The following is a 26,722-nucleotide window of genomic DNA, read 5'->3' on the forward strand; positions in this document are numbered from 1 at the left end:
TTTTTTTGTGGGTGTGGTCTCCAGCCCATGCGTTGCCCTGTGCCAACTCATCTGGCTTCGTCTTTTGATCATCCTCAACTCGAAAGGGCATGATCAGTGGTTAAACTGGAAATATGAGCTGGTGTCCTGGAACGTATGACCTGATCAGCGGGAATTTCCGAAAAGGCTCTTATTTCTATCTACTGTTGTACCAGCGCCATCGCTTCTGCTGTGAGTATCCGTCTTTCCCACCATTTGTATTAAAATCCTCAGGTTGTCCGATTTTGTTATAACTTAAGTTTAGACTAACTTAAAACAGATGTTATATATTTATTTTTTAAATTGGACAATCATAATAGACCGGTCCCTGTTTTAGATGATGATGAGTCTGGGTGCATTACTTAAGCATTCAGGGATTTCTTCCTCAAGTTTTCAGTCTTTCTGCTTCTAATTGAACACCTGGGTGCAGGTTGTGCGTCCTTCTAGGTCAGGGGTCTGCAACCTGTAGCTCTTAATAACTTTGGCTGCAAATTATATTTTTATTATGGTATCTAAATTTAATAATGATAATAAATGCAGGTTTTAGCAGGTTTTTTTTTTTTTTTGGTAATGATTGCTTTTAATTTTCACAACAGAATGATGTTAAAAGTGCCAGTAATTAATTTTAAATCAATATTTTTTTTCATTGTTTTTTTTAATATTATCCACAAATATCCCGTCCATCCTCTTTTTTTTAAAAAAAAAACCCTCAAAATAGACATAAAGGGGCGTTTATTTAACGATGACAACATATTTCCTACAGTAGATCTTTATCAAAAATTATAACTTATAAATTCATGTGGACTGCAGGCAAAATGTCTCTTTAGACTGGAACTACTCTTCTGCAAAGATGCTCACAGTTAAAGCAAAGCAAATATTGATTTAAAGTATTGTTTGAATATACGGTATTAAATTGTTCTTACAGCGGGTACAGTGACACCCAGCAAGTATTTATTGTATGGCTCTTCCTCCGGTCCTTACCTGTGTTAGTTGCACCTGTATAAAAGACACCTGTCCACACCTGATCAGACAGACTCCAGTCAGTTAGTTTTAACCACACTGCGGTCTTTTGCAACCAGAGACTTCCAGAGAGGGAGCCGAGTGACAGTTCGGGTGTTTCCGTCATCCCCGAGCAGTCCCGAGGAGCGTAGAGGTCCAATAAAAACGTGGTTCAGTCTGCCGCGAGGAGTCACATGGCAAACCTAACCGGATCATATAACTATACCATCTTAATAAATATAATAATTGTTGTTGGAACAAACTGAGAGATGGCTGATTATAACATCTTGACTTGTTTTAAGGACTTAAAGTACTTCATAGTGCGTGTGGGGACGCATTTTACGTCATTGCCGATCAGCATGAAGCTCAATACAGCAGGTATTTTCTTTAACGAGTCTCTGACGTCACTTAAGAGGCGTTTTGCTGTAATTTACTGCAAATGTTCCTCCAGGTGTCCGACTGCGCCGTTGGACACCTGGAGGGTACTTCCAGGTATTTATACTGATTTGTAGCTAAATGTATTTAAAGGCGCGGACCACGATGCACGTTCACCTGCGCGTGATTTCCCGCACATCCGGATTCACGGTTCCTACATCGGCAAGTATCGCGATATCTCCCTTGTCGCCAAAGAACCTCCCCGACACCAGGAGTGGACCACAACCCCTGCTGCAGTGTGGCCAAATCTGGTCAAGAATAACATGAAACGTCTGACCTGCGTAACTGTAATCCACGTTTTTCCCTATTGTATCAAATACTTTGTGGAAATTTATTTAAATATTATACATTTCATCTTTCACTGTTGAAGTGTAGCCACGGTGAAAATGATAAACCTCTCCATTCTTTTTAAGTGTCTCATACTTAAGTTCCCTTAATGCACAGTCTTGAGTTTAAGAATATATTAATTATTTAAGGCACTTAAAGTGAATCAAGAGTTTTTGTCATTATGTAACCTCAATTGTGGTGAGACACTGGCTCAGAATCCTAAATAAGTCTAATTTATGCAAAACTATTTTTAATTGGAGGAGCAGGGCCCCGACTGGCACTATTTAGGTTGTAAACTTGAAATTAGCTGTTTGACAGCAGAAGTCTGTTGGGATTAAGTGGTGATGTATGCATATCGGGACATTCTAAAACGCCTAACGTGAAAAAGCTTAACATGGTTTAAGGTAGGAAAACAACGAGGAATCATCACCAAATTTCGCATGGCCATATCTTGTCATGAAGACTTAAGCCTGTCAAAAAAAATAAATAAACCGAAACCCAATGATTATAGAAGATATTTCACATTAACGTTTTCTTCTTCATTGGCGCCTATGGCGAGAAAAAGCCTTAACGTGGTTTAATGTACCTAATCAACGATCAATGATCACCAAATTTCTCTTTCATATTGCTCCTAATAAGCACATAAAACTGACAAAATGTCAAACCCAAAGTCCAATTATTATGGACGATATCTAACATTAAGCGTTTCTGCTTCATTGAGGCCTATTGAAAGGAAATAGCTTAACGCAATTCAATGCACCTAAACAACGCTCAGTGATCACCAAATTTATCTCGTATATTGCTCCTCATAAGCACATGAAACTATCAAAAAATCGAAACCAAAGTCCAATTATTATGGAAGTTATCTGACATTAAGCCTTGCTGCTTCATTAAGGCTTATATTAAAAGAAAAAAGCTTAACGTGATTCAATGTACTTAAACAATGCTCAGTGATCACCAAATTTCTCCCATATATTGCTTACCATAACCACTTAAAACTGTCAAGAAATCGAACCCAAAGTCCAATTATTATGGACGTTATATGACATTAAGTATTTCATAGGCATAGAGGCTGGCTATATGAAAGCAGAAACGCTTAATGTTAGATAACGTCCATTATAATTGGACTTTGGGTTTGACATTTTGTCAGTTTTATGTGCTTATTAGGAGCAATATGAAAGAGAAATTTGGTGATCATTGATCGTTGATTAGGTACATTTAACCACGTTAAGCCTTTTTCTCGCCATAGGCGTCAATGAAGAAGAAAACGTTAATGTGAGATATCTTCTATAATCATTGGATTTCGGTTTATTTATTTTTTTGACAGGCATAAGTCTTCATGACAAGATATGGCCATGCGAAATTTGGTGATGATTCCTCGTTGTTTTCCTACCTTAAGCCACGTTAAGCTTTTTCACGTTAAGCGTTTTAGAATGTCCCGATATGCATATCCTCCTTTTCAAGATCTCTTTACCTCCAAGTTCCCGGTTTGACGCCTTACTTTTCTGTTCTGCAGGACCGTCCAGAGTCGCCTCGTGGCAGAGACAGTAACATCCGATCAGATCAATCGTCTCCGCTGACAGATCCATGTCCAGAACTACACGGCTCTGTTTATCCACTACGAGCTAATGCGGTACAATAAAACCTTCTGTACCATGGCTGTTGCCATTACGTTTCTGATCTTCTACTTCACCGTAAACGTAGAGATCAACGCCATCACCGGCAGCGTAGGTGTCACAAATCAGGCGCACTCCACAAGGCGCCCTCTGACCACTCACATCACGGTGGCTTCTGAAGACCTGAGGAAGGTCATCCCTCAGGACGCTGCGTACTGGAACCGCCTTTTCTACTCGGCCGTGAAGAGTCTGGACGCCGGCGACAGCCCCGTCAGGAAAGAGTCCCCGTGGTCCGTCTGCAGGGAGGAGAATCAGGACTTCCTGCGCCTGAACGTTCATGATTTTAACTCCCACCCGCCCCTGTTTCAGACTTTTCTGAAGGGCATGAACTGCAGAGCGCCGCCGATCCTGATCGATCAGCCCATGAAGTGCCACAACAAGACCTTCCTGCTTCTTGCCGTCAAGTCGTCCCCGGCCAGTTTCGAGAGGAGACAGGCGGTGAGGGAGACGTGGGGGCGAGAGGGGTTGTATCAGAGCGACCGGAGAGTGCGCCTGGTGTTCTTCCTCGGCAAGAACCCGCCCGACGACCCCGACGTCGGTGCGGTGCTGTCGTTCGAAGCCAAGCGCTTCGGAGACATCGTGCAGTGGGACTTCCACGAGTCCCTGCTGAACCTGACCCTCAAAATGGACCTGTTCCTCCAGTGGACCGTGAGGAACTGTCCCTGGGTGTCCTTCGTCTTCAGCGGGGACGACGACGTCTTTGTCAACACGGACGCGCTGGTCGGCTACCTGGAGTCTCTGGACGCGGCCAAATCGTCTCGGCTGTACGTCGGGCAGGTCTTGAACACGGCGAGTCCCCTCAGGGACCCGAGGAGCAAGTACTTCATTCCTCAGACCTTCTACAGCGGCCCCTACCCTGCGTACGCCGGCGGCGGAGGATTCGTCGTCTCCGGCGAGCTGATGCAGTCCCTGTCTCTCGTCTCAAAGTCGTTTCCCCTGTTCCCCATCGACGACGTCTACATGGGGCTGTGCATGAAGGCTCTGGGAATCGCCCCCGAGTCGCATCAAGGATTTCAGACTTTTGACATCAGGAAAGAAGACCGCGAGAACGTTTGCGTGCACAAATACCTTCTTCTGATCCACCAGCGCACCCCTAGGCAGATCAAGAAGATGTGGAATGACATCCACAACCCCCTGTTGACTTGTTGAACTGACACCCCCTGCATTAACAGCGTTGTTTTTAAGTTAAAGTCTTGCAAAAGAAGGGTTTGGATACAAAGCTAGTAAGGCTGGACGATAATACAGTAATGTATATCAATTGATAGGGAAAAAAAAGGGTCAATAAAAAGTTTAATAGAATAACAGTTTTCCTTCGTCCTGCAGGTTAATATTACATCATTACATCCTCCCAACCAATCACAACGCAGACCCAGGAACCAAGCTCCGCCCCCTTTAAACAGTTCAGAAAGCATGTTATTTTTTTTAAACTTGTAGTATTGGTAAAAAGTTGGTTGAATAAAGGGTTGAGTTTTAATTCAGTGTTTGTGTCTGTATCTAAAAATAGGTTGCTAAGCAACAGCATAAATGGTCAGGGCTGCACTTAAAATATATGTTTTGAATTTGTTGATAATTATTGACATATATCGATCGATAGATAGAAAAAAAAAAGGGTCAATAAAAAGTTTAATAGAATAACAGTTTTCCTTCGTCTTGCGGGTTAATATTAGTCATTACATCCTCCCAACCAATCACAACGCAGACACAGGAACCAAGCTCCGCCCCCTTTAAACAGTTCAGAAAGCATGATATTTTATTTTTTTTAACTTGTAGTATTGGTAAAAAGTTGGTTGAATAAAGGGTTGAGTTTTAATTCAGTGTTCGTGTCTGTATCTAAAAATAGGTTGCTAAGCAACAGCATAAATGGTCAGGGCTGCACTTAAAATATATGTTTTGAATTTGTTGATAATTATCGACATATCGATCGATAGATAGAAAAAAAAAAGGGTCAATAAAAAGTTTAATAGAATAACAGTTTTCCTTCGTCTTGCGGGTTAATATTAGTCATTACATCCTCCCAACCAATCACAACGCAGACACAGGAACCAAGCTCCGCCCCCTTTAAACAGTTCAGAAAGCATGATATTTTATTTTTTTTAACTTGTAGTATTGGTAAAAAGTTGGTTGAATAAAGGGTTGAGTTTTAATTCAGTGTTCGTGTCTGTATCTAAAAATAGGTTGCTAAGCAACAGCATAAATGGTCAGGGCTGCACTTAAAATATATGTTTTGAATTTGTTGATAATTATCGACATATATCGATCGATAGAAAAAAAAAAGGGTCAATAAAAAGTTTAATAGAATAACAGTTTTCCTTCGTCTTGCAGGTTAATATTAGTGATTACATCCTCCCAACCAATCACAACGCAGACACAGGAACCAAGCTCCGCCCCCTTTAAACAGTTCAGAAAGCATGTTTTTTTTTTTTTTAAACTTGTAGTATTGGTAAAAAGTTGGTTGAATAAAGGGTTGAGTTTTAATTCAGTGTTCGTGTCTGTATCTAAAAATAGGTTGCTAAGCAACAGCATAAATGGTCAGGACTGCACTTAAAATATATGTTTTGAATTTGTTGATAATTATCGACATATATCGATCGATAGATAGAAAAAAAAAAGGGTCAATAAAAAGTTTAATAGAATAACAGTTTTCCTTCGTCTTGCGGGTTAATATTAGTCATTACATCCTCCCAACCAATCACAACGCAGACACAGGAACCAAGCTCCGCCCCCTTTAAACAGTTCAGAAAGCATGTTATTTTTTTTTTAAACTTGTAGTATTGGTAAAAAGTTGGTTGAATAAAGGGTTGAGTTTTAATTCAGTGTTCGTGTCTGTATCTAAAAATAGGTTGCTAAGCAACAGCATAAATGGTCAGGGCTGCACTTAAAATATATGTTTTGAATTTGTTGATAATTATCGACATATATCGATCGATAGATAGAAAAAAAAAAAGGGTCAATAAAAAGTTTAATAGAATAACAGTTTTCCTTCATCTTGCGGGTTAATATTAGTCATTACATCCTCCCAACCAATCACAACGCAGACCCAGGAACCAAGCTCCGCCCCTTTAAACATTTTTTTAATATTTTTTTGAAAAAACTTGTGGTATTGGTAAAAAAGTAGGTTGAATAAAGGGTTAAGTTTTAATTCAGTGTTCTGTATCTAAAAATAGGTTGCTAAGCAACAGCATAAATGGTCAGGGCTGCATTTAAAATATATGTTTTGAATTTGTTGATAATTATCGACCCCGCCTCTCGCCCGGTGAACGCTGGAGATAGGCACCAGCAACCCCCGCGACCCCATGAGGGATAAAGCGGTTCGGAAAATGGATGGATGGATGATAATTATCGATATTGATGCAATATGATTTCTATTTTATCGATATGCTTTTTTTTCCTATATCGTCCAGCCCTAAAAGCTAGCATATATATAAAAAAAAAAAAAAAAAAAAAAAAAAATCAGGAAAAAAAAGAAATCAGTTTGGAGTGTAACATCTTGTCGATTTTAAATAAATGCTTTATAAGACAACAACGGTGCTGCAGTTTTTCAACAAACCAACTCATTTATTTGAACAGACAGGTCTGGTTGAACCGGACAGTGTGTAACAGCATCCCAACGAACAAAAACAAAAGTGGTTTGGAGAAGGTGCTACAGAGGAATTCGGAGAACCACAACGACACACAAACCTGCTTATCGACCGTTCTATGGAAGATTACAAAAGGCGTGAAATCTCTAGATCCTGTTTGATTAGAGCCACATTTGATGCCTCCCTTTGAGCTAAAACTTAAAAGAAACCCAAAGTTCCTGGAAGTATTTCATTCGTGTGAGATGTGGCGTTTACTTCTACCATATAAGGCACCAAAAAAACAATTAGAAATGATGCGTTTTGAAAGCAAACTGCTATATTAATACAGTATATGTGGTGTGCAGCAGTCCTCACACTACATTTGTTCACATCTAGAGTCGCCACAGCTGCGGTTATTTTTCATACAGGTCGACGGGGTAATGCTCTTTGTACTGCTGGATGTGTCTGAACATGGACTCCCTCTGCTTGTCCAGGCTGGGAGTCATTTCCTCGTACACGTCGGTGAACAGCAGCTCGGGGTTGGGCTTCAGGCGCCTCTCGGCCCGCTCGAACGCCTCCATCACGGTCTTGCGGGACTGTTTCCTCCAGCTGCGCTCGTCGTCCTCGCTCCACCAGTCGCGCGCCGTCATGTAGTGCCTCAGCCGGGAGATGGGGTGGTCCTGCTTGTCCCAGTAGTTCACCTCGTCCACCGAGCGGTAGGCCGAGCTGTCGTCGCTTGTGCTGTGGTGGCCGATTCTGTGGAAGGCCCAGAAAAACGTCTTTTTTTTTGAGGTTTGGCTTTTCGCGTTTAAAAACATTTGAGAGGGAAAATAGCTTCTTTAAAACAAACAACTTGGGAGATTGAGATTTGCTATTCAAATCCAACGGCACTGTGTGCTTCTGTTAGTCGGGCACACACCTTTTAAATGTACAAATCCAATAAACCTCATATACAGGACTGTCTCAGAAAATTAGAATATTGTGATAAAGTTCTTTATTTTCTGTAATGCAATTAAAAAATACATTCTGGATTCATTACAAATCAACTGAAATATCACAAGCCTTTTATTGTTTTAATATCGCTGATTATGGCTTACAGCTTAAGAAACCCAAATATCGTATGTCAAAATATTAGAATATCGTGAAAAAGTATACTAGTAGGCCATTCAACTAATCACTTGAATCGTCTAATTAACTGGAAACACTGCAGGGTTTCCTGAGCCTTGAAAAACACTCAGCTTGGTTCAGTAAACTAAATCACAAGTATGGTAGTGGTTAAGAGACGACATCAGATTCTCACAGTAACTGGTGTACTGACCATGGCATTACTGTCCTTGATTGGCCTGCCTATTCCCCTGACCTGAACCCCATAGAGAATCTGTGGGGTATTGTGAAGAAGAAGCTGAAAGACACCAGAGCCAACAATGCAAATGAGCTAAAGGCCGCTATTGAAGCATCCTGGGCATCCATAACACCTCAGCAATGCCACAGGCTGATTGCCTCCATGCCACGCCGCATTGATGCAGTAATCTGTGCAAAAGGATTCCCAACCAAGTGCTGAGTGCATTAATGGACATTTTCAAATGTTTGATTTTCTTTTGCTGTTATAATTTTTTTTTTTACTTGGTCTGAGGAAATATTCTAATATTTTGAGATAGGATTCTTGAGTTTTCTTCAGCTGTACGCCATAATCAGCGATATTAAAACAATAAAAGGCTTGCGATATTTCAGTTGATTTGTAATGAATCCAGAATGTATGATATTTCATGTTTTTTAATTGCATTACAGAAAATAAAGAACCTTATCACAATATTCTAATTTTCTGAGACAGTCCTGTACTTGAAATAGATGAATGTACAGCAGCTTCTGTTTGTTAAAAGAAATTATATCATTATGAGAATTGCTCTGATTGTTTTGGACCACAGCGGGGTTGACAGCAGCCCACTGCATGTTTTAGAGGTTATTCTGGCTCAACGTGTCCGAATAAAAACAAACGACTCATTACAGAACCTGGTGACGCAGCAGAGATGTAATTCACCCAAAAACTCTGCCGTATCGGAGCAGGGAGGCGTCTAAAACACGCAGCACGGTGGCTCCTGAGGACTGGAGTTGTCCTCCCCTTGATAGACTATCAATTTTTTAGAAGTTCAGATCCCTATCAGTAAAAAAATTATAAGTTGTAGGGTAATTAATTAATTAATTAAATAATTTCCACACTATGATTTTCATAAAAACATTCTGGGAAAATTGTTCAGATTTTGCAGGAAAGCATAAGCATTAAAAGCAAAAGTTTAAAAAAAAATAAAAATAAAAAAAAAAGACATTTAAACCATAAATCATCTTTATTTGTCACTGCAACAACCAATAAAATATGTCCTGTGCATTTAACCTCCATAGGCAGCAGCGGGTTTCCACTGTGCGGCGCCCAGAGAGCATTCTGGGGGTTTTGCTCAAGGACCAAGAGTGGCAGTGAGTAGGATTCAAACCGGGGAACTTGCAGCCTTTTCAGGACGGTAACCATATTTGATCCATTTTTTTTTTTTATTAAAAAATTGAGATCACAATAATGCCTGAAAAACACGACCTTCTATTATTCTAAACCCACTTGATTTGAAACAAACTTTAAATTCCTAATCCTAAACCAAAGAGGACTGACCATCCATTCAGGATTTGGTTTCTTCAACCTTTTTGTTGCTTTTTAAATTTATTCTTTTTTTTTACTCATCCTTTAATCCCCTAGTTTATGTACAATCAGGTGGTTTTGCTGTAAAACGAATACCAAATCAAGTAGAAACGGTTGATTTGTACGTTAAAGCGTGTTTATTACGCGTGCACAGTGGCTAAATTAGGCAGAATTTGGAATAACTCAAACCAGTGGATGGTTAAATACCGCCTTCAGAAAGAGTCGCCGCGCAGGTATAGAGTTTAAAGTTTTAGTATTGTGACAATCCTACTTTATACACACAGTGGAGCTACTTAATCTAGTAATCATTTCTACAGAAGCTTTCCCCTTTTAGTGATAATTTGAATTGGCCGTGCTCTAAAGTGGGTGCCTTTAAAAACATTTTAGAGTGAAAGCGTTATTGTCAAGCAGCTGAGGATTTCTCCTTCGCTATTATTTGCTAAGCAAATCCAACGGCACCGCCTGCTTCAGGTTGTCAGGAACACACCTTACGATGTAAAGTGACCTTTGCAAGGGAAATCCAAACTTCATCGCCATCACAGGGAGCCCTCTTTAAACGAGTTATACTGGAATTGGATGCCGATAAACAGCAGTGAAGTGAATACACTTCTCACATTTCTGTAAATGACTTGTCATGGGACAAACTAAAGGAGTCTGTGTACAGCTACTGTGACAGCAGGGATGGCTCTGATCCAGGATCGGTATCTGGCTCCGATACCGCTATATTTTACGGAAAGTTCCCATCCAACCAGCGGAAATGGGAAAAAAAAATGTATTTCCTGAACGGAACCGAGTTCCTCCGCCTCTCGTGATGAGATGCGCTTCCGCTCAATAAATCCAGCTAGCAGAGACGCATCGAGCCTAGAACCATAGCTAACCAACCTTTGATCACAACCTGCCCGCTGTGCGGAAATATGTTACGCTAGAAACACTGCAAAACAAGACCGCAACATACAACCTGACAAAGCCGTTGTACCGAGAGGAGAAAGCGCCGCCGGCACCTACAATACAACTTAGACGTCTGAAAAACCCTCCATTGCAAAGAGCTGAGCGCAACCGACTCTGTGTGGACTGTCCGCAGACTTCTTGTGCTTTCTGTGTCTCTGCTCTGTCTTCTCTAAGCCCCAGTGGGTCGAGGCAGATGAGCGTTCACACTGAGCCTGGTTCTGGTTCTGCTGGAGGTTCTCCTCCCTGTTAAAGGGGAGTTTTCCTCTCCACTGTCGCCTCATGCATGCTCCGTATGAGGGATTGCTGCAAAGCCATCAACAATGCAGACGACTGTCCACTGTGGCTCTACGCTCTTTCAGGAGGAGTGAATGCTGCTTGGAGAGACTTGATGCAACCTGCTGGGTTTCCTTAGAGAGGAAACTTTCTGACCAACCTGGAGGATCTGATGGAGTCTGACTTTGTAAAGAGCCTTGAGATGACATGTTTCATGAATTGGTGCTATATAAATAAAATTTAATTGAACTGAATTCATAGTCGAGCAATTCCCTACATTTCTTGTGACAACTATTATTAAGTTTAATGAGCTAGCTGAGCTCCTAGCGGCGTCTAGTCTCCACCAGACTGCCACTGCAAACCTGCGGCGCAGGAAGTGACTGACGCTGTGCGGCGTATCAGCTCGCCGTCGCACATAAAACAGTTAAATGTCCCGAGAAAAATTCAGCTAGCTTGTGCAAACATGTCGGCTGGACGTGTGCGTGTGAATATGTGGGAGCCTTTAAGTAGCAGGAGGCAGGAATCACCTCTGGAGTCCTTCCTAATGCAAGGTAAATGTGACGGCTATCTTCCTCATGGGGTTTACTGTGAATGTTTAACACTTAACATTCACAGTAAACCCCCTTATTGCACTTTTTTAATTATATCTGAAAGCTTATGATTTATTGCCAGTATACTTTATTTGTACTGATCACATTAGGCACACATGAATTATAAAATCTTGGCACTAAGAGAAAAATGTGGCCAGGAAAAAAAGACATATTTCTAATAAACAGATCTAGAATTGTTCTGTTAGTACCAACCTGTAGGTCATCGCCTCGATCAGGAAAGGCTGGTTTTCAGCCACGGCCCTGCGCCGTGCTTCCTTTGTGGCGTTGTACACGGCGAACACGTCGTTCCCGTCAACGCGAATGGACAGCATGCCGTAACCAGGCCCACGAGCGGCTGTAGGGGGAAGGGAGATTAGAGGAGGGATCGAACTGTGTTCACGTCTAAAAATCCGCCTCAGCAGAATCCCCACCCGGGCTCACCGATGCCGTCTCCTCTGTACTGCTCGTTGGTCGGGGTGGAGATCGCGTAGCCGTTGTTGCGACAGAAGAATATCAGCGGGCACTCGAGAGTCGCGGAGAAGTTGAATCCGGCATGCGCGTCCCCTTCGCTGGCCGCTCCCTCCCCGAAGTAACAGATCACGGCTCGGTTCATGTTCTCCCGCTTCAGCGCGTACGCAGCTCCCACCGCTGACGGAGGGGAAAAAAAGCATTTATAGTGGGATAAAAACGGCGATTCCTCACAGCTTTGTCTACGTTTACATATCAGAGGGGTCGGAGGTAAACGTGCCGCCTCACCCTGAGGAATCTGCGTGGCCAGCGGAGACGAGATGGTGACGAAATTCAGATCCTTGCTGCCGTAGTGGACGGGCATCTGCCGGCCCTTCCCGAGGTCGTCGGCGTTGGCGTAACACTGAGCCATGAAGAGATCCAGAGGGAAACCACGGTACATCAGAACCCCTGTTGGCCACATGGGATCGCTTATAAAAGGATAAACCCAAGACATTTATGGGAATCACACTTTTAACGGGACTCTGTTTGCCTCAAATATTAAACATTGCAACCAGACTTCAGTGCATCTTATTTAATACACCAGGGATGCATCCCTTCTCCAGCCCCACTGATTCCAACAATAAATAGCTCCTCACCAGGCCTGAATAATAAGCTGATGAGGGATTTCAACCATTAGATTTAATTTTGTGAGTTCAATGCAGGGATGCTCCTAAAAGTTGCAGGATAGCAGCTCCGCACCAGGTGGCGCACAATGCCCCAGAAGCTTCTCTGCTTCAGCAAAAACGGCAACACAACGGACCACCAGCTGTTAATCTCTGCCCGGTTTTACTTATCGACGCCGTACCAATACGTTGTGTATCCCCAGAAAAAGATGTTACACACGGTGTTACATCTGAAAACTCTCACAGGCATTTGCGGTCAGCCCAAAAACAGCCGCAGGTCTTTTTGCAGGATGACTCTACAAGCTAGAGCAGGGGTCTGCAACCTTTACAATCCGCAGAGCCATTTTTTGCCCCCAGTCCAACTAAACAAATTTTGTTTAGAGCCACAAAAAAGTTACGCTCTTTGAAACAAGAGCTTGTTTTTATAGTATACTATAGGAAAGTTGTTTACATTTTTTTTAAGATCAAGTTTTATTATTTAAACCAACAGTATTTTTATATTTAGGTTTAATGCATTTTCTTCAATTGGACATTTGATTTTTATAGCAAATGGCATTAAAATGATGAAAAAGCAAGTGGTTTGCAATCTATTGACAAAAAGATACTTAATTTAGCTATAGTAAACTATTCTATATAGCATTAGTTTCTTTCTTTCTGGAAATGTTATGCATATATTGCAGAACTAAATGCATCCTAAAGCCAGCAATTTTATATTACCTTTACGTTGACCAATTGTTTTCCACCCGCATTTTTGGTCTAACTTTTTAAGAGCCAAAGCTGAAGGTGTGAAGAGCCACATGCGGCTCTGGAGCCACAGGTTGCAGACCCCTGAGCTAGAGGGTTAAAGTTTCACCTTTTCTTCTTTGCACAATGGCGAAAGCTAGTTAAGACTAAAGGGAAAACATTGGTGAACGTCAATTTTCTGCCACATCTTCTCAAGTGGATTTAAGTCTGGACTTTGACTAGGCCGTTCTGTAGCTCTGGCTGAATGTTTAACGTTGTTCTGCTCCTTGCTTCCAACAGCTCTTCTCACACAGGACTCTCCTGCATCCATCTTACCATCAGCTTCTCTGCTCCTGCTAAAGAAAACGCAGCACAGCGTGATGCGGCCACTGGCACGGCGTACAGTAGGAACAGTGTGTTCAGGGTAGAGATGCACCGATCCGGTATTTTCTCGTCCAATCTGATGCCGATACCTGGGCTGAATGTATCGGCCGATACCGATCCGATACTACTGTTGAATGAATGAACCGTAACGTTAGCGTGGTGCTTTTGGAGGTGCTTGTTTAAGTTTCTGATGTTGAATTTACCAATTTTATCACCACCCCTCGTAATATTTGTGTTGCAGATATTCCATGTTGCAGTCAGACTTGTTGCCGTATCAAGTTTGAAATGTGTCCAATGAGCAGACTTGGCTCAGTCCAGCTGCTGTGCTTTGCAAACGTAGAATTGAAACAACAATATCAGTAGTAATAAAGAAATGACCGGATCAAAAAGCTGGATCGCCGTCATTCATCCGATATCCGATCCAGCTAATCGGTCAATGTCGGAGCCGATATCCGATCCGGGTATCGGATCGGTGCAGCTCTACTTCAGGGTGAAGCGAAGGATCAGATTTCTGCCTAACATGAAGGCCAGAATGTTTTAATTTTGGTTTCATTCGGCCAGAGCGCCTTCTTTTACGTGCTTGTTGTTTGCACACAGCAGACAGGACGGTGGCTTTATTCACGCTCCCTCTTCCATACAGGCCAGCTCTGCGCCGCACACGGCTAATAGTTGTCCTGTCAACAGATTCTCACACCTGAGCTGTGGATCTCTGGAGCTCCTCCAGACACAAGCTCAATACATACGCCGTGAGAGAAGAGAAATGTGTTTGTTGCATTAGGATTGCTAAAACAAAGTGACTTTAATCTGTCATGGCAGCCTTAGTTTGGGAGGGTTGCAGCGGGCTCTTGACTCGTATTCTGAGCAGAACATTTTACGTGGCCGTCGTTCCTACAATGACTGAAAGAAGAAGACTTCCCAGGATCTTTGCACTTGAGTTCGTGTGAAGTCTGAAATATCCTGTCCAGAAACAGGTTTTATTCTTGCCACGTTGACTAAACTAAGACATTTATCGAACGCTGGCCTAAAGCTCTCTGGGTCTAAACAAAACAAAAAATGCAAATCCCATGTGCAAATTTCCTTCTACTTATACTCTGCAGTGTTTATTTAGCCTATCACATAAGGAGCCAATAAAAAACACATTGAAGTTTGTGGTTGAGATTTGATAAAATGCAAAAAAACAAAACAAAAAAAAAAACATCCAAGGGTGTGAATATTTTTTCAGATGTATCATACATATAAAAAGGTCAACAACAAGCTGACCTGTTTGCATGAAATGCAAAACATCCTTCAGGCTACATGTGCTTTGGATATAAGCAGACATGGTAAGATAAGCTTTACCCGGCGCTGTCTGAAAGGTTCAAGGTCATATTAGGTAAAAGTAGAACGGCTTTATCCATTCAAAGGTTTCCATGAATGTAAATTGAATCTCACCGGCTTCTCTGTATTGACCGAAAACCAGATCGTTGGACTCGAGGGCTGCAGCGCTGCCAATGTGCGTCCCCTCTTCTCCATAGTTGGTCATGTAGAAGGAGATCCGACCCTGAAGGAGACAGAAACCATCACATCAAACTCCGCCTGTTGTCTGGTGGAACCACGACGCCCAAACCGAGAAACCGTACCTGCCGCTGAGACTCGTAGAGAATCCGGTCCATCGTGTTCAGCAGCGTCATCTTCTGGTAGAAGTTTAAAACGGTCTCTTTGGAGAGCTGCACAGGAGAGAAGCAGCGGTTTAACCGGAGTAGAGAGCTCCCAGTGTGCGCCCTAACGGCGGCAAACGGTGGTAGACGGGCTTCACCTGAGGGTCTTCAGATGCGTTGATTATGTTGCCCTGCCTGTCCATCACCCGGTACACCGGGATCCCAGAAATAACGTTGGGCTGAATGAATTCAAGATGGTCCACGAACTCTGCAGAGGCTCCTGGAAACTGGGGCTTTTCCAGAGAGGAGTCAAAGGGCTGCTGCTGGTGCGCCGCCTGAGGGAGAAACAGCAAAGAGATCAAGAGAAGGAGAATAAATTCAGACTCTATGTTTTATTTTCACGAACACATACAGATGTTTTTTATTATTTAACCCAGGGAAAAAATCCCGTTGAGATTAAAAACCTCTTTTTCAAGAGAGTCCTGGCCAAGAGGCAGCAAAGTTACACATTAAACAGAGATACATTAGATTAAAAGACAGGTACATAAATAAACATACCAAGTAAAACAATTACAGATAACAGGCCGTCTCAATGTCTCTCATTTTTAACTTAAAAACATTTAAGGATAAACTTCCAGTCTCTTTAGACAGATCTGACTGGATGTGTTTGTAACCCTCAGAGAATAAATGTTTTTACAATCACAACCAACGTGCGGTTGGATATTTCCCACGTTTTATTTTGTTTAGATTTTCCCACATTTTATTCCCACTTGCTTTTATTTTCCTATGCATCTCCCTGTACTGAAATGTGCTATACAAATACATTTGTTTTGCCTTAAAAACGCACTCATGTGCTCTCCTTTGCGTTTGCTTGTTACAGGAGGGGTTTGATTTCTGACAGCTGCCTTAAAAGAAAGAATTTAACCACAGTGTTGACGTGCGAGTCAAGTTTTAGGCCGGGGTCCGGTTTTACACCTGAATTAGTGACGCTGGATTCATCAGCAGGGCCAAAGAGGAAAGGTCAAAGAAAGAGACACAGCTGGAGCCACTGGATAATAAAACGAAAACATGACCTAAGTCATCAGTGTGGCCCCCATTCTGGGAAATTGCACAACATTCAATATTTACACACGCTCTGTTATGTACATTAATGCCTCTTAAGTTTGATGATTAGGGCCCAGATGTCATTAAAACCTCCAACTTTTCTGTTCTGTAATACATCTGTATGCTGTGTATATTTTTCACCGTGCTGTTTTAATCTGTACTACAAAAGCATCACAATGCATGTCCTTCAACGTTTATGACAGAGCTATTTTTTATCGGTAGGTGGTCTGTCCTGTAGGGGTCTTAATAAGTGGTCCCAGGCTGGTTTGAGTCCTCACGCCCCTTTGTTTGACCAATAGGAAGGAAGCAACACAAAGGTTTAGCCGGCTGGCTAACTAGATAGCTACCTAGCTAGCTTCAGAGCACAAACATGAAACGCCAAGTAGCGAAAAGAATAAACCTCTAATTGATAGTTTTATTTCATTGATACGTTAACAAATCACGTTTTTAGTTTGATTTGTCGTCATTTTATAAGCCAATGTGGGGAGAAAATGATGCATTTGACTCGGAGAAGATGCTAAAGTGACTACCTGGTTTACTAACTATCGCGAGAACTCAGTAGGTCAAATAACGCGTTTGTGTGGATTCCTGCACTACTCAAAGCGCAGCCTCTGTCCGCGTCTAGGTCAATATAGGGCCTTCTAAAGTGACCGCTGCATTATATGGGGAAAAACTAAAGCAACTTTATTTTTTTTATTTGCATTAAAGCGGCTTGAACTTACAGTGACTCTGAAGGACCTACGCGTCATCGGCCGCAGCGCCTTCAGTGCAGCCGTTTGACGAGCAGCATGAAAACAGAGCCCAGACATCCTGCTCACACCGCTTACAGCCGCCATCTGGACTTTTCCGCAACTGGTTTAAATTCCCGGGAGACGGTAACGCGGAAATTTAGTCGTACTGTTTGTTTTTCCACTTCACAAACAAGTCTGCACGGCTCCCATCCGCTGCTGCTGCTGCTTCTTCTTCGGGTAGATTGGGCTAAAGGACAACATGCTGCTGCCCCCTTCAGGCCAGACGGCGACATTAACTGGACGTTGAGGGAAAAACAGCATGCAGGTGAATCTCATATCTGATATTTTTCTTTAAAAATAAAATGGAATAAGACTGATTTTGAAAATATTTATTTTTGTTTCAGGAAAAATGACTTGATACCTTCTTGAGGGTATTTAGCATAAACTCCTGCAACAAAGCACTGTAAAATGGAGACACAGGCCTTCATCTTTCTTGACGACACTTGAAACAAAGCAGACCAGCATCTGTTTTAATGTCAATTTAAGCTTTCAGCTTAGTTTTAGTGAAAATATTTCCCAAACATCACAGATTAAGGTTTTATAAATCCAATGCATCTGGATATTTTATGTAATCATTACATTTTGCTTCTGTTACGACCAAAAGGACACGGACAGAAGGTAAGAGGTTGAACGTTCAATTAATTATTACCAGCAGGAACTATTATCACCCGAATCCCAAAAAAAACCAAAGGTTTCAGCAGAAAGATGGACCTGATGAGCGAAACATAAACAAACAGGTACGACAGCGAGCCGTTAAAAGAAAAGACGAATACAGTGCAGCCGGTTCCACCAGGTCAAACAGAACAAAAAACTAAGACGAAGGCCAAAGAGCATCCAGGAGCATGCTGCCTGCAACTAGGATCAGCTGAACCTCTCGTGCGTGCTGGAGGAGGCACAACCAGGTGTGGAAGCAGCGAACATCTGGAGGGAGGCGTGGAGAGCTTAAAAACCAGGCTGTTTATAGATGGGGTGGAGGTGAGCGCTCTAGAATCAGCCACACATTATTCATCACAAAAAAAGTCAAGTAAAACAAAAACTCCAAAATACTCCAAACATAAGAATATTAGCTTGTATTACCTTACAAAAAAAATACACAAAAGTGCTTAAATCACATAACAATTCAATGTCATACAACAGAAAAAAGGGAAAAAAAAGGCCATTCTTATTGTTGTCAGGCTCATCTCCAGTAGACCCAGCTTCCATTTTAGGTATGAGAGTCACGCCTCCAGTCTAAAACTCTTTCTCAGTAAAAAAATTATTGATGAGCCGGTTATTTTTGGCCATTTTATGGTTGAGAGGAAAGGGTTTGTAGTGGGATGTAAATAAAGGTGTGGTATGCCAGCAGTTGTATTAGTTTAGCGTTTAGTGCAAAAAAGACAAACTGGCTCCTTCAGCTGTAAGCGGTGGCACTCGGTAATGCAACAAAGTGCTGCGGATAGTAAGGGGCTCTTAGGACACGCCTTTACAGGCCTACCTGGGAGCTCACATGATGCCAATGCTGCAGTTGTCTGCGCTGTGGGAGCTGGCTAGCCGTGGATTTCTTCTTCCCACAGAGAATAGCACAGAATTGCAGAGATGTTTAAAAAAAAAAAAGCATAATTCTATTCAAATAAAACAAAACCCATCTAGTGGACTAAAAGGTATAGGGGACAATCTTCTTTCGGTGTTAGCCGTTCACTGGAGCCCCGCTGCTCTCACCGTAGACTTTGAACATGACTGAGAGTCTTGCGGTTTTCTCTGTAGCAAACGAAACATTTCATTGTGGGGCAACAACTAAGTAATACTCTGGATTGCCAGTGAGATTTTTTTTTTTTTTTTTTTTTGGTTGGCAAACAACTTGTTGCAGCAGTGCCTCAAACCACAATCAGGTTCACTGTGTCCAGGTGGTGCAATTTGTCACTTTTTTCCCCCCCCCATGACAAACCGGAAAATATAAATAAGCTGGAAAAATAAGTAACAATGTTATTTTCAAAATTTAAGTAAAAAAAAAAAAAAAGTGAGCTAAAAAACAACTACTCCAGGAATAACTAAAAGTTCTGCTTGAGGAAGCTAACAAAGTATTTATACTTCCTTACTTGTCAACTGTGAAATGCACTTATGTCCTTGATGGCACTTGTGCTTCTGTTGTCCCAGACCGCACCGTTAATACATGATCCCATATGTATTGATAATGCACACTTCCCAATTTTAAAAATGATTTTGTATATCTGCTTTTTCAGCGGTCGTATAAAAGAACCTAGGGTCAGAGACACCCTGTGGTGGGAAATTGGCAGAAACATCCCAAGGGTCACAAAGACAAACCGGCTGTGGAGCATGATGGCGCAGGATGAAGAGGAAGACACTTGAATCTGAACTTCTGTTTTTTATTTTGAAGACCTTGCATCACATCGTCAACCAAAAGCATCGTGCTGCGACACAGGATGGGAAGAATTTAGCCCTGAGTGCAAAAGAGCCTCGCTGTGGTTGGAACCAATTTCAATTTTTCAAGTGTTTTTATTGGTTCTTTTGCAATTTAAGTTACAGAAACAATATAACAAAAAGAGGGAAAATATAATACAATATTTACATTCTGTTTGATTCAACAAATATATACGAACAAACGAAAAGAGCAACATTACAATACAAACTTTACATTGTCTTTACATTTGACTCAAGTAAAAGTTCTACCTAGATTACCTCAGCATCATTTGCACAAGTCCCGGTATGTTTCTGGTACTTATCTTAATTTCTTCGTTGTTTTTACAAGGAATATCGTTCAACATGTAATCTTTAACCAAATAAAACAATACATTCAATTACTGCATTTTCAGGCATTTCATATTTCTTTAAAAAAAACAAAAAAAAAACTTAACGTTTTACACAATTCACTATTATCCACCAATACATTTCATTCCTTTCCCAGTTCCCCTTAAACCGGGGGTGTCCAAACTTTTTCCCATGGGGGCCAAAAATAACACATAGATAGTACTCAGGAGCCACAAAATTAAACCCTTTTTTTAATCAAAATGGCAAAAAAAAACTTACTTTAATAAAACAAGCAATCTAGTCTGATTTCTGTAGAAAAGGAATATGTAAATCATTTTAGATTTGAAACATTAAAATATTATTGCAGATTTGCCCTGCAAACAATGTCCTCAACTGTTTGGGTCGATTATCTTTTTTATGTTTTTACTTTGTGTGTGTCTTTTCAGCAACAAGAACCGGATTAATTTGGGCTCACTCTTGCTTTATTTTACCGAGTGAAAGCCTGCCTTTTGGCAAAGCATTTGTGATTTTATTTACTATCAACTTAAAAGCAACTTTTTAAAAGTGTTATCTCTTCAACCATCTGAGCTGGCAAAACTAAATTTAGCCCATTGGCCACAAATGGCCCTGGGCCGCACTTTGGACACACCTACCTTAAACAGTCCATATGCAATCTTTTCATTATGGCTTTACATGTATATATATATATTTTACAATTTCTTCCTTTTTGTCAACGGTTTCCCAGTCACTAACCCGTCTTTAGTGTCGCTGTTTCAGCATCACTAGACAATTGATGGTCCTCCAATAACAGCCCTAGAAAACTTTATATGATCGGGATATATAAATAGATTTGTATGTTTAAAAAAGCTAAAGAACTTAAATTAGAATTTATTTAAAACAACATATTACCTCTCACATTAAACTATGAACACATTATTCATACAATTATTTCACCTTATGATCAATATAAGTAGTACTTTATTATCATCTACAGATGAGCTGTGCGTGCGGTGACGTCATGAGTACACACATTGTGCGCGCTCCCGTTCTCCCAAAGTCCGCACTTCTATGGAGGACCAATCCTGCCATAATTAAAAATACACACAGAAATAAATGAAGGACTTAATAATATAAAATGGCTTAAGAAAAGTGTCTAATAATATTAATTTGTGTGCCATTTAATGTGACAAAATAATAAAAATAAGATATTTCTTCAACAATTCATCAATTATTCATCAAAAAATATATATTTTAACTTACACTTTTATTTTTACTTTTCTTCTTGCTTTTATGCTGACTTATTTTTAACCCTTGTATTTCTGAAACAATCATTTATTTCTGCCTCTAACATTTCTAGCTGTTTTTTTACCCAAAGGATTTACACCTGCCCTTTTATTTCCTTTTCCCCTTTTTCCACTTCGTGTATTTCTAGTTCTTGTATTTAAAGCAACATTTTTAAAGCATGTTTTTACTCCACCATAAATATTTCTTTCTATTTTATTTTAAACTTATATTTCTGAAACATATATTTATTTCTGCCTCTAACTTTTCTAGCTGTTTTTTTACCCAAAGGATTTACGCCTGCCCTTTTATTTCCTTTTCCCCTTTTTCCACTTTGTGTATTTCTACTTCTTGTTTTTAAAGCAACATTTCTAAAGCATGTTTTTCCTCCACCATAAATATTTCTTTCTAATTTATTTTAAACTTATATTTCTGAAACAATCATTTATTTCTGCCTCTAACTTTTCTAACTGTTTTTTTACCAACCCAATTTTTGCCTGCCCTTTTTATTTCCTTCTCCCTTTTTTCCACTTCTTGTATTTCTACTTGGTGTTTTTTTACTTCCTCTTTTTCCACTTTGTTTATTTCTACTTTGCGTTTTACTTCCTCTTTTTCCACTTTGTGTATTTCTACTTCGTGTTTTTTTACTTCTTCTTTTTCCACTTTGTGTATTTCCACTTCATGTATTTCTACTTGGTGTTTTTTTACCTCCTCTTTTTCCACTTCGTGTATTTGTGCTTCGTGTTTTATTACTTCCTCTTTTTCCACTTGGTCTGACTGCAGCTGTTAATGTTAATACGATGGCAGGGAGGGAGGGGGGAGAGGGGGGCGGTGTCACCGGCAAAGCTTCACAACTATTGGCTAAGGCCTGCCTCCCCGGAAACGAGCCTGCATCAGCTGGCCGCTTTCCCAGAATGCACCGCGGCCGCAGCTTGCTTATGGACAGCGCTAACAGAGATCACAGTGGTAAGTTAAAAAATACCTTTTCTGCTGCTGTTGTTCTTTAAAAGTACGTTTGAGGCAACAACATTATACTTTTAAGCTTCCCTATATGGCCTGTTTACAGAGTTAGTGTGTAATTTAAAAAGAACAAGTCCGACATGAGTGGACCACAGTGATCCGCAGATTCATTCGGGAGCGTCAGAAAGCTATGGTGCGTTCAGGAGCATGGGACATTTCATATTTACAAGGAAAGAGGCATAAAACGGAACAGAACTTCACTCATACAACATTTTGTCTATCCAGAAACAGTGTGGGCTTTCTTACAATACTGAATGCTCTATAATTGTATTTCGGTTATTTTTTTATTATGCACACCTGCTAGCTTTTTATTCTGAAACTTCTAATGTCCCATGCTCCTGAATGCACCATAGCTTTCTGAATGCGCTGTGCTGTGTAGATAGATTCACGTCTGATCTTCCGCTTAAGACAAAGCTTTGCAGTTTCAAAACTCATGTCGGCTCTCACGGATTACTGTTGTGTGAATGACAAGAGACCACAACAAATAAATCAGCCATTCCTCTAGGGAACGCAAAAGTATTCTGAGGTAACGCAAAAAAATATATATTTTCCCCATGTCCCCTAAAGGGCTCTGTATACACTTCCCTCGGCCTTGTCGTGTGTCAAGTGCTGCTGGTTCTGATGCCGTTTTTTGTTGTTTTAATTCGGCAAAACGTTCATTTGTTTTGTGTTTATCTCACTGACTTGAGTTGCTTTGCTAGCCCAACTGTGCCAACTGGTAGTCATTTTAAGATTAACATGCCTATTTCCTACTTTTATTTAAAAAAAAAACATTGAGGATGGTATTGAACAAGTGATGAGGTTGAAATTGTGACCATTTCTCTATAACTCATGGGAAAACGAAAACACAATTTTAACATAACATTGCAGGGTTAGGGTACTTTGCTGTACCTACTGACCACAGCATTGATCATTAAGATAGGAAAAGTCATTTCTGTCTGCCCACTTTTACAGTGATTAATCTATAAATTATGTGCAGTTAGTTCAGTTCATTCTTAGTGAAATGGCAAAATTAATCAATACATCTTACAATGAGAATCTGTACATTATAAAAACACCAGAGAAGAGAAGCCATTTGCTATATTTGCTATACTTGACTAGTTTTACAGGACTATACATTTTACTTTTTCTTTCTTGAGAACTATATTAATTTACATGTTAACCAGGTATAGTTTTATGATATGAAAAGGTGAGAAATTAAAAACCAATTATGGTAACATTTGGCATTTTTTATTTACAGGAAGAAACACCAACAAAACATGTGAGGATAAGGAGAGTGCTGGTGACCCTCTTCTGGCTGGCGGCGGTGCATCCTATAGGGAAACAGCCGACATCTTTGTGATGCCCTTGTGTGCCAGGTGGTGCACAGAGTCATGAACTCCTTGATGGGGATCATTAAAAAAAAAATTTCTTCCCAAAAAGACAAGATTTGGAGGGAGTGGGTGCTGGTTTTGCCCGCCTTGCCGGGATCGAGGCGCTCAAAGGAGCAGTCGGTGCCATTGATGGGTGACGTGCGAATTGTTCCACCTGCAGAGCCACAAAAGAAATGTTATTTAAACAGAAAACTCTTCCCTTCAATCATCCTGCAGGGTGTGTGTGACGCACGGGGAAAGATTTTGAATGTTTACATCGACAATGTAGGCTTTGTCCATCACTCACTGGTACTGTGGCGCTCTCCGTTGTATAAAAATGCTTTATACCCACCTAAGGGATTTTTTTTCTACACTGCAATGGTGCGTTCCCATGCCTCCTGGACCCAATCACCTCCCTGACGCCCCCTATCGCCCGCCAGTTGCCATTAAGATCTCTTACCTTCTTGTCCTTAAATAGAGCCAACAATGACACAAAATTGATACATAGATTATATTAATTGGATAGAACATTAAGACATATCAGCATATTACCTATATTACAAGTTATTTTATATTTGGTACAGTCCAAGTGGAGGCACACTACAACAGGCACCACGCCAAGGCAAGAAACATCACTGAGCGTGCCTTTGGTGCTATAAAGACGTGGTGGCGTTCCATTTTCTTTAGGGCGCTGGAGGTCCGCCCGACATTTGCCCCAAAAGTAATCGCCGCCTGCTGCATCCTCCACAATATTAGTATAGAGGCAGGGGACCAGCTTGACGTGGAGGAGGAGGAGGTTCACCCAGAAGAGGATGGCATCCGGCGGCTGAAGACAGCAAGCTGTCTGGAAGCTGCCTCCGAGCCAGACTGGCAGCCCGGCAGAGCTGGCTGCATGTTTAAGTGAACAAGCCTACATGTGACCTAACCTAGATCAGTTGTAGTTATGTACACATGCTGCTTCATTTAATTTTTTTTCCACTACCTGTAAAACAAATTAAATCAGTAAATTAATTTCCATTCCTGTTATTTATCAATTGTATGTTTGTGGGTGTTCTCTTTGTCCATGGTGTTTATAAAAGTTAATTATTTGTTTTAAATCTTATGTTAATTGTTCTGAACATGTTACATCTTGACTCTGTTCCAAAGTAAAATCATTTGTATAAAATAAATGTCTTTTTACACTGTTACAATTGTTTTCTTTCCCCTCTCAATTCTCTGTGTCCTTGCTCAAAAGAAACTCACTTAGATAAGAAAAACATTTATAGATTTTATTTAAAACTTGTCAAGTTTTTCTAAAAGGGACAAATATTTATTGGCCCTTTTGGTAGCCAAAATCACACAAAATCACTAGTTGAATAGAAAACAAGTTTAGTGTCACAAGAGCTGAACATAAACATTTAGGCAGACATAAATAAAAATTACTTACTGCCATTCGGTTTTGGAGGAGTTCCTCCTGCCTGTAAATAGGCCCTCATTGGGAATACGCCAGTTGATGAGGGCCTGGGTTCCTTCTGTGGTCCCTGTTTAAAATATAAATGTCAATTATGTAATACTTCATAATAAAAGATGAACAGACAACAGAACCCACGTTAAACCTAAAAGCTAGGCAATATTACGACTGCTTCTGCTATGTGTAACTAACATGACACTCGCAGACCGAACATATTTTGTAACCTATATAATAGCTGATAACTAACTGCTTCTGCTTATGCGTTTTGTCCTTAATGCTGCTGTCGTCCTTGGGAGACATAATTTATTCCAGCAAGTATTGAGTTAATAAAGCAACTCAAGTCAGTGAGATAAACACAAAACAAATGAACGTTTTGCCGAATTAAAACAACAAAAAACGGCATCAGAACCAGCAGCACTTGACACACGACAAGGCCGAGGGAAGTGTATACAGAGCCCTTTAGGGGACATGGGGAAAATATATATTTTTTTGCGTTACCTCAGAATACTTTTGCGTTCCCTAGAGGAATGGCTGATTTATTTGTTGTGGTCTCTTGTCATTCACACAACAGTAATCCGTGAGAGCCGACATGAGTTTTGAAACTGCAAAGCTTTGTCTTAAGCGGAAGATCAGACGTGAATCTATCTACACAGCACAGCGCATTCAGAAAGCTATGGTGCATTCAGGAGCATGGGACATTAGAAGTTTCAGAATAAAAAGCTAGCAGGTGTGCATAATAAAAAAATAACCGAAATACAATTATAGAGCATTCAGTATTGTAAGAAAGCCCACACTGTTTCTGGATAGACAAAATGTTGTATGAGTGAAGTTCTGTTCCGTTTTATGCCTCTTTCCTTGTAAATATGAAATGTCCCATGCTCCTGAACGCACCATAGCTTTCTGACGCTCCCGAATGAATCTGCGGATCACTGTGGTCCACTCATGTCGGACTTGTTCTTTTTAAATTACACACTAACTCTGTAAACAGGCCATATAGGGAAGCTTAAAAGTATAATGTTGTTGCCTCAAACGTACTTTTAAAGAACAACAGCAGCAGAAAAGGTATTTTTTAACTTACCACTGTGATCTCTGTTAGCGCTGTCCATAAGCAAGCTGCGGCCGCGGTGCATTCTGGGAAAGCGGCCAGCTGATGCAGGCTCGTTTCCGGGGAGGCAGGCCTTAGCCAATAGTTGTGAAGCTTTGCCGGTGACACCGCCCCCCTCTCCCCCCTCCCTCCCTGCCATCGTATTAACATTAACAGCTGCAGTCAGACCAAGTGGAAAAAGAGGAAGTAATAAAACACGAAGCACAAATACACGAAGTGGAAAAAGAGGAGGTAAAAAAACACCAAGTAGAAATACATGAAGTGGAAATACACAAAGTGGAAAAAGAAGAAGTAAAAAAACACGAAGTAGAAATACACAAAGTGGAAAAAGAGGAAGTAAAACGCAAAGTAGAAATAAACAAAGTGGAAAAAGAGGAAGTAAAAAAACACCAAGTAGAAATACAAGAAGTGGAAAAAAGGGAGAAGGAAATAAAAAGGGCAGGCAAAAATTGGGTTGGTAAAAAAACAGTTAGAAAAGTTAGAGGCAGAAA

The 26,722-nt window shown here is 40.8% G+C and overlaps 2 protein-coding genes and 1 long non-coding RNA gene across 8 annotated transcripts in view; 1 reads left to right on the forward strand and 2 right to left on the reverse strand.

Moving 5' to 3' along the window:
• The first annotated feature begins 93 nt into the window (after positions 1–93).
• Positions 94–4,757, forward strand: b3gnt2l (UDP-GlcNAc:betaGal beta-1,3-N-acetylglucosaminyltransferase 2, like). Of its 3 annotated transcripts, none has more exons than XM_012868298.3 (2): positions 94–210; positions 3,296–4,757. In XM_012868298.3, exon 2 carries the CDS (start codon positions 3,408–3,410, stop codon positions 4,602–4,604), a length of 1,197 nt encoding a protein of 398 aa, XP_012723752.2. In that variant the 5' UTR covers positions 94–210; positions 3,296–3,407; the 3' UTR covers positions 4,605–4,757. The 3 variants fall into 3 exon arrangements, with proteins under 3 accessions (XP_012723752.2, XP_036005801.1, XP_036005802.1); XM_036149908.1 differs by lacking the exon at positions 94–210 and adding an exon at positions 1,003–1,739; XM_036149909.1 differs by lacking the exon at positions 94–210 and adding an exon at positions 1,003–1,395.
• A 2,227-nt stretch (positions 4,758–6,984) lies between these two features.
• bckdha (branched chain keto acid dehydrogenase E1 subunit alpha) overlaps positions 6,985–26,722 on the reverse strand; it is a 31,446-nt gene continuing 11,708 nt past the window's right edge. For 3 of the 4 annotated variants that reach the window (XM_021319399.2, XM_036149711.1, XM_036149712.1), the window contains 8 exons: positions 18,753–18,825; positions 15,542–15,718; positions 15,366–15,452; positions 15,178–15,286; positions 12,263–12,424; positions 11,948–12,154; positions 11,720–11,861; positions 6,985–7,768 (listed from right to left, as the gene is read on the reverse strand). In XM_021319399.2, coding sequence (XP_021175074.2) covers positions 7,426–7,768; positions 11,720–11,861; positions 11,948–12,154; positions 12,263–12,424; positions 15,178–15,286; positions 15,366–15,452; positions 15,542–15,718; positions 18,753–18,825 — 1,300 coding nt within the window. In that variant the 3' untranslated portion in view covers positions 6,985–7,425. Of the gene's footprint in view, positions 7,769–11,719; positions 11,862–11,947; positions 12,155–12,262; positions 12,425–15,177; positions 15,287–15,365; positions 15,453–15,541; positions 15,719–17,209; positions 17,449–18,752; positions 18,826–26,722 lie in introns of those variants that run through there. The other variant, XM_012868296.3, reaches the window with a different exon arrangement.
• On the reverse strand, positions 23,566–26,258 carry LOC118566684. The gene is made up of 3 exons (XR_004933219.1): positions 26,205–26,258; positions 25,103–25,196; positions 23,566–23,851 (listed from the first exon to the last, which is right to left on the reverse strand). It is a non-coding gene; the product is annotated as an uncharacterized LOC118566684 (long non-coding RNA).

Source organism: Fundulus heteroclitus, chromosome 18, assembly GCF_011125445.2.
Source record: "Fundulus heteroclitus isolate FHET01 chromosome 18, MU-UCD_Fhet_4.1, whole genome shotgun sequence".
In the NCBI taxonomy this organism is placed as follows: domain Eukaryota; kingdom Metazoa; phylum Chordata; class Actinopteri; order Cyprinodontiformes; family Fundulidae; genus Fundulus; species Fundulus heteroclitus.

Coding starts and splice junctions, on each gene's coding strand:
- b3gnt2l (XM_012868298.3), top strand. CDS start 3,408: ATGCGGTACAATAAAACCTTCTGTACCATGGCTGTTGCCATTACGTTT.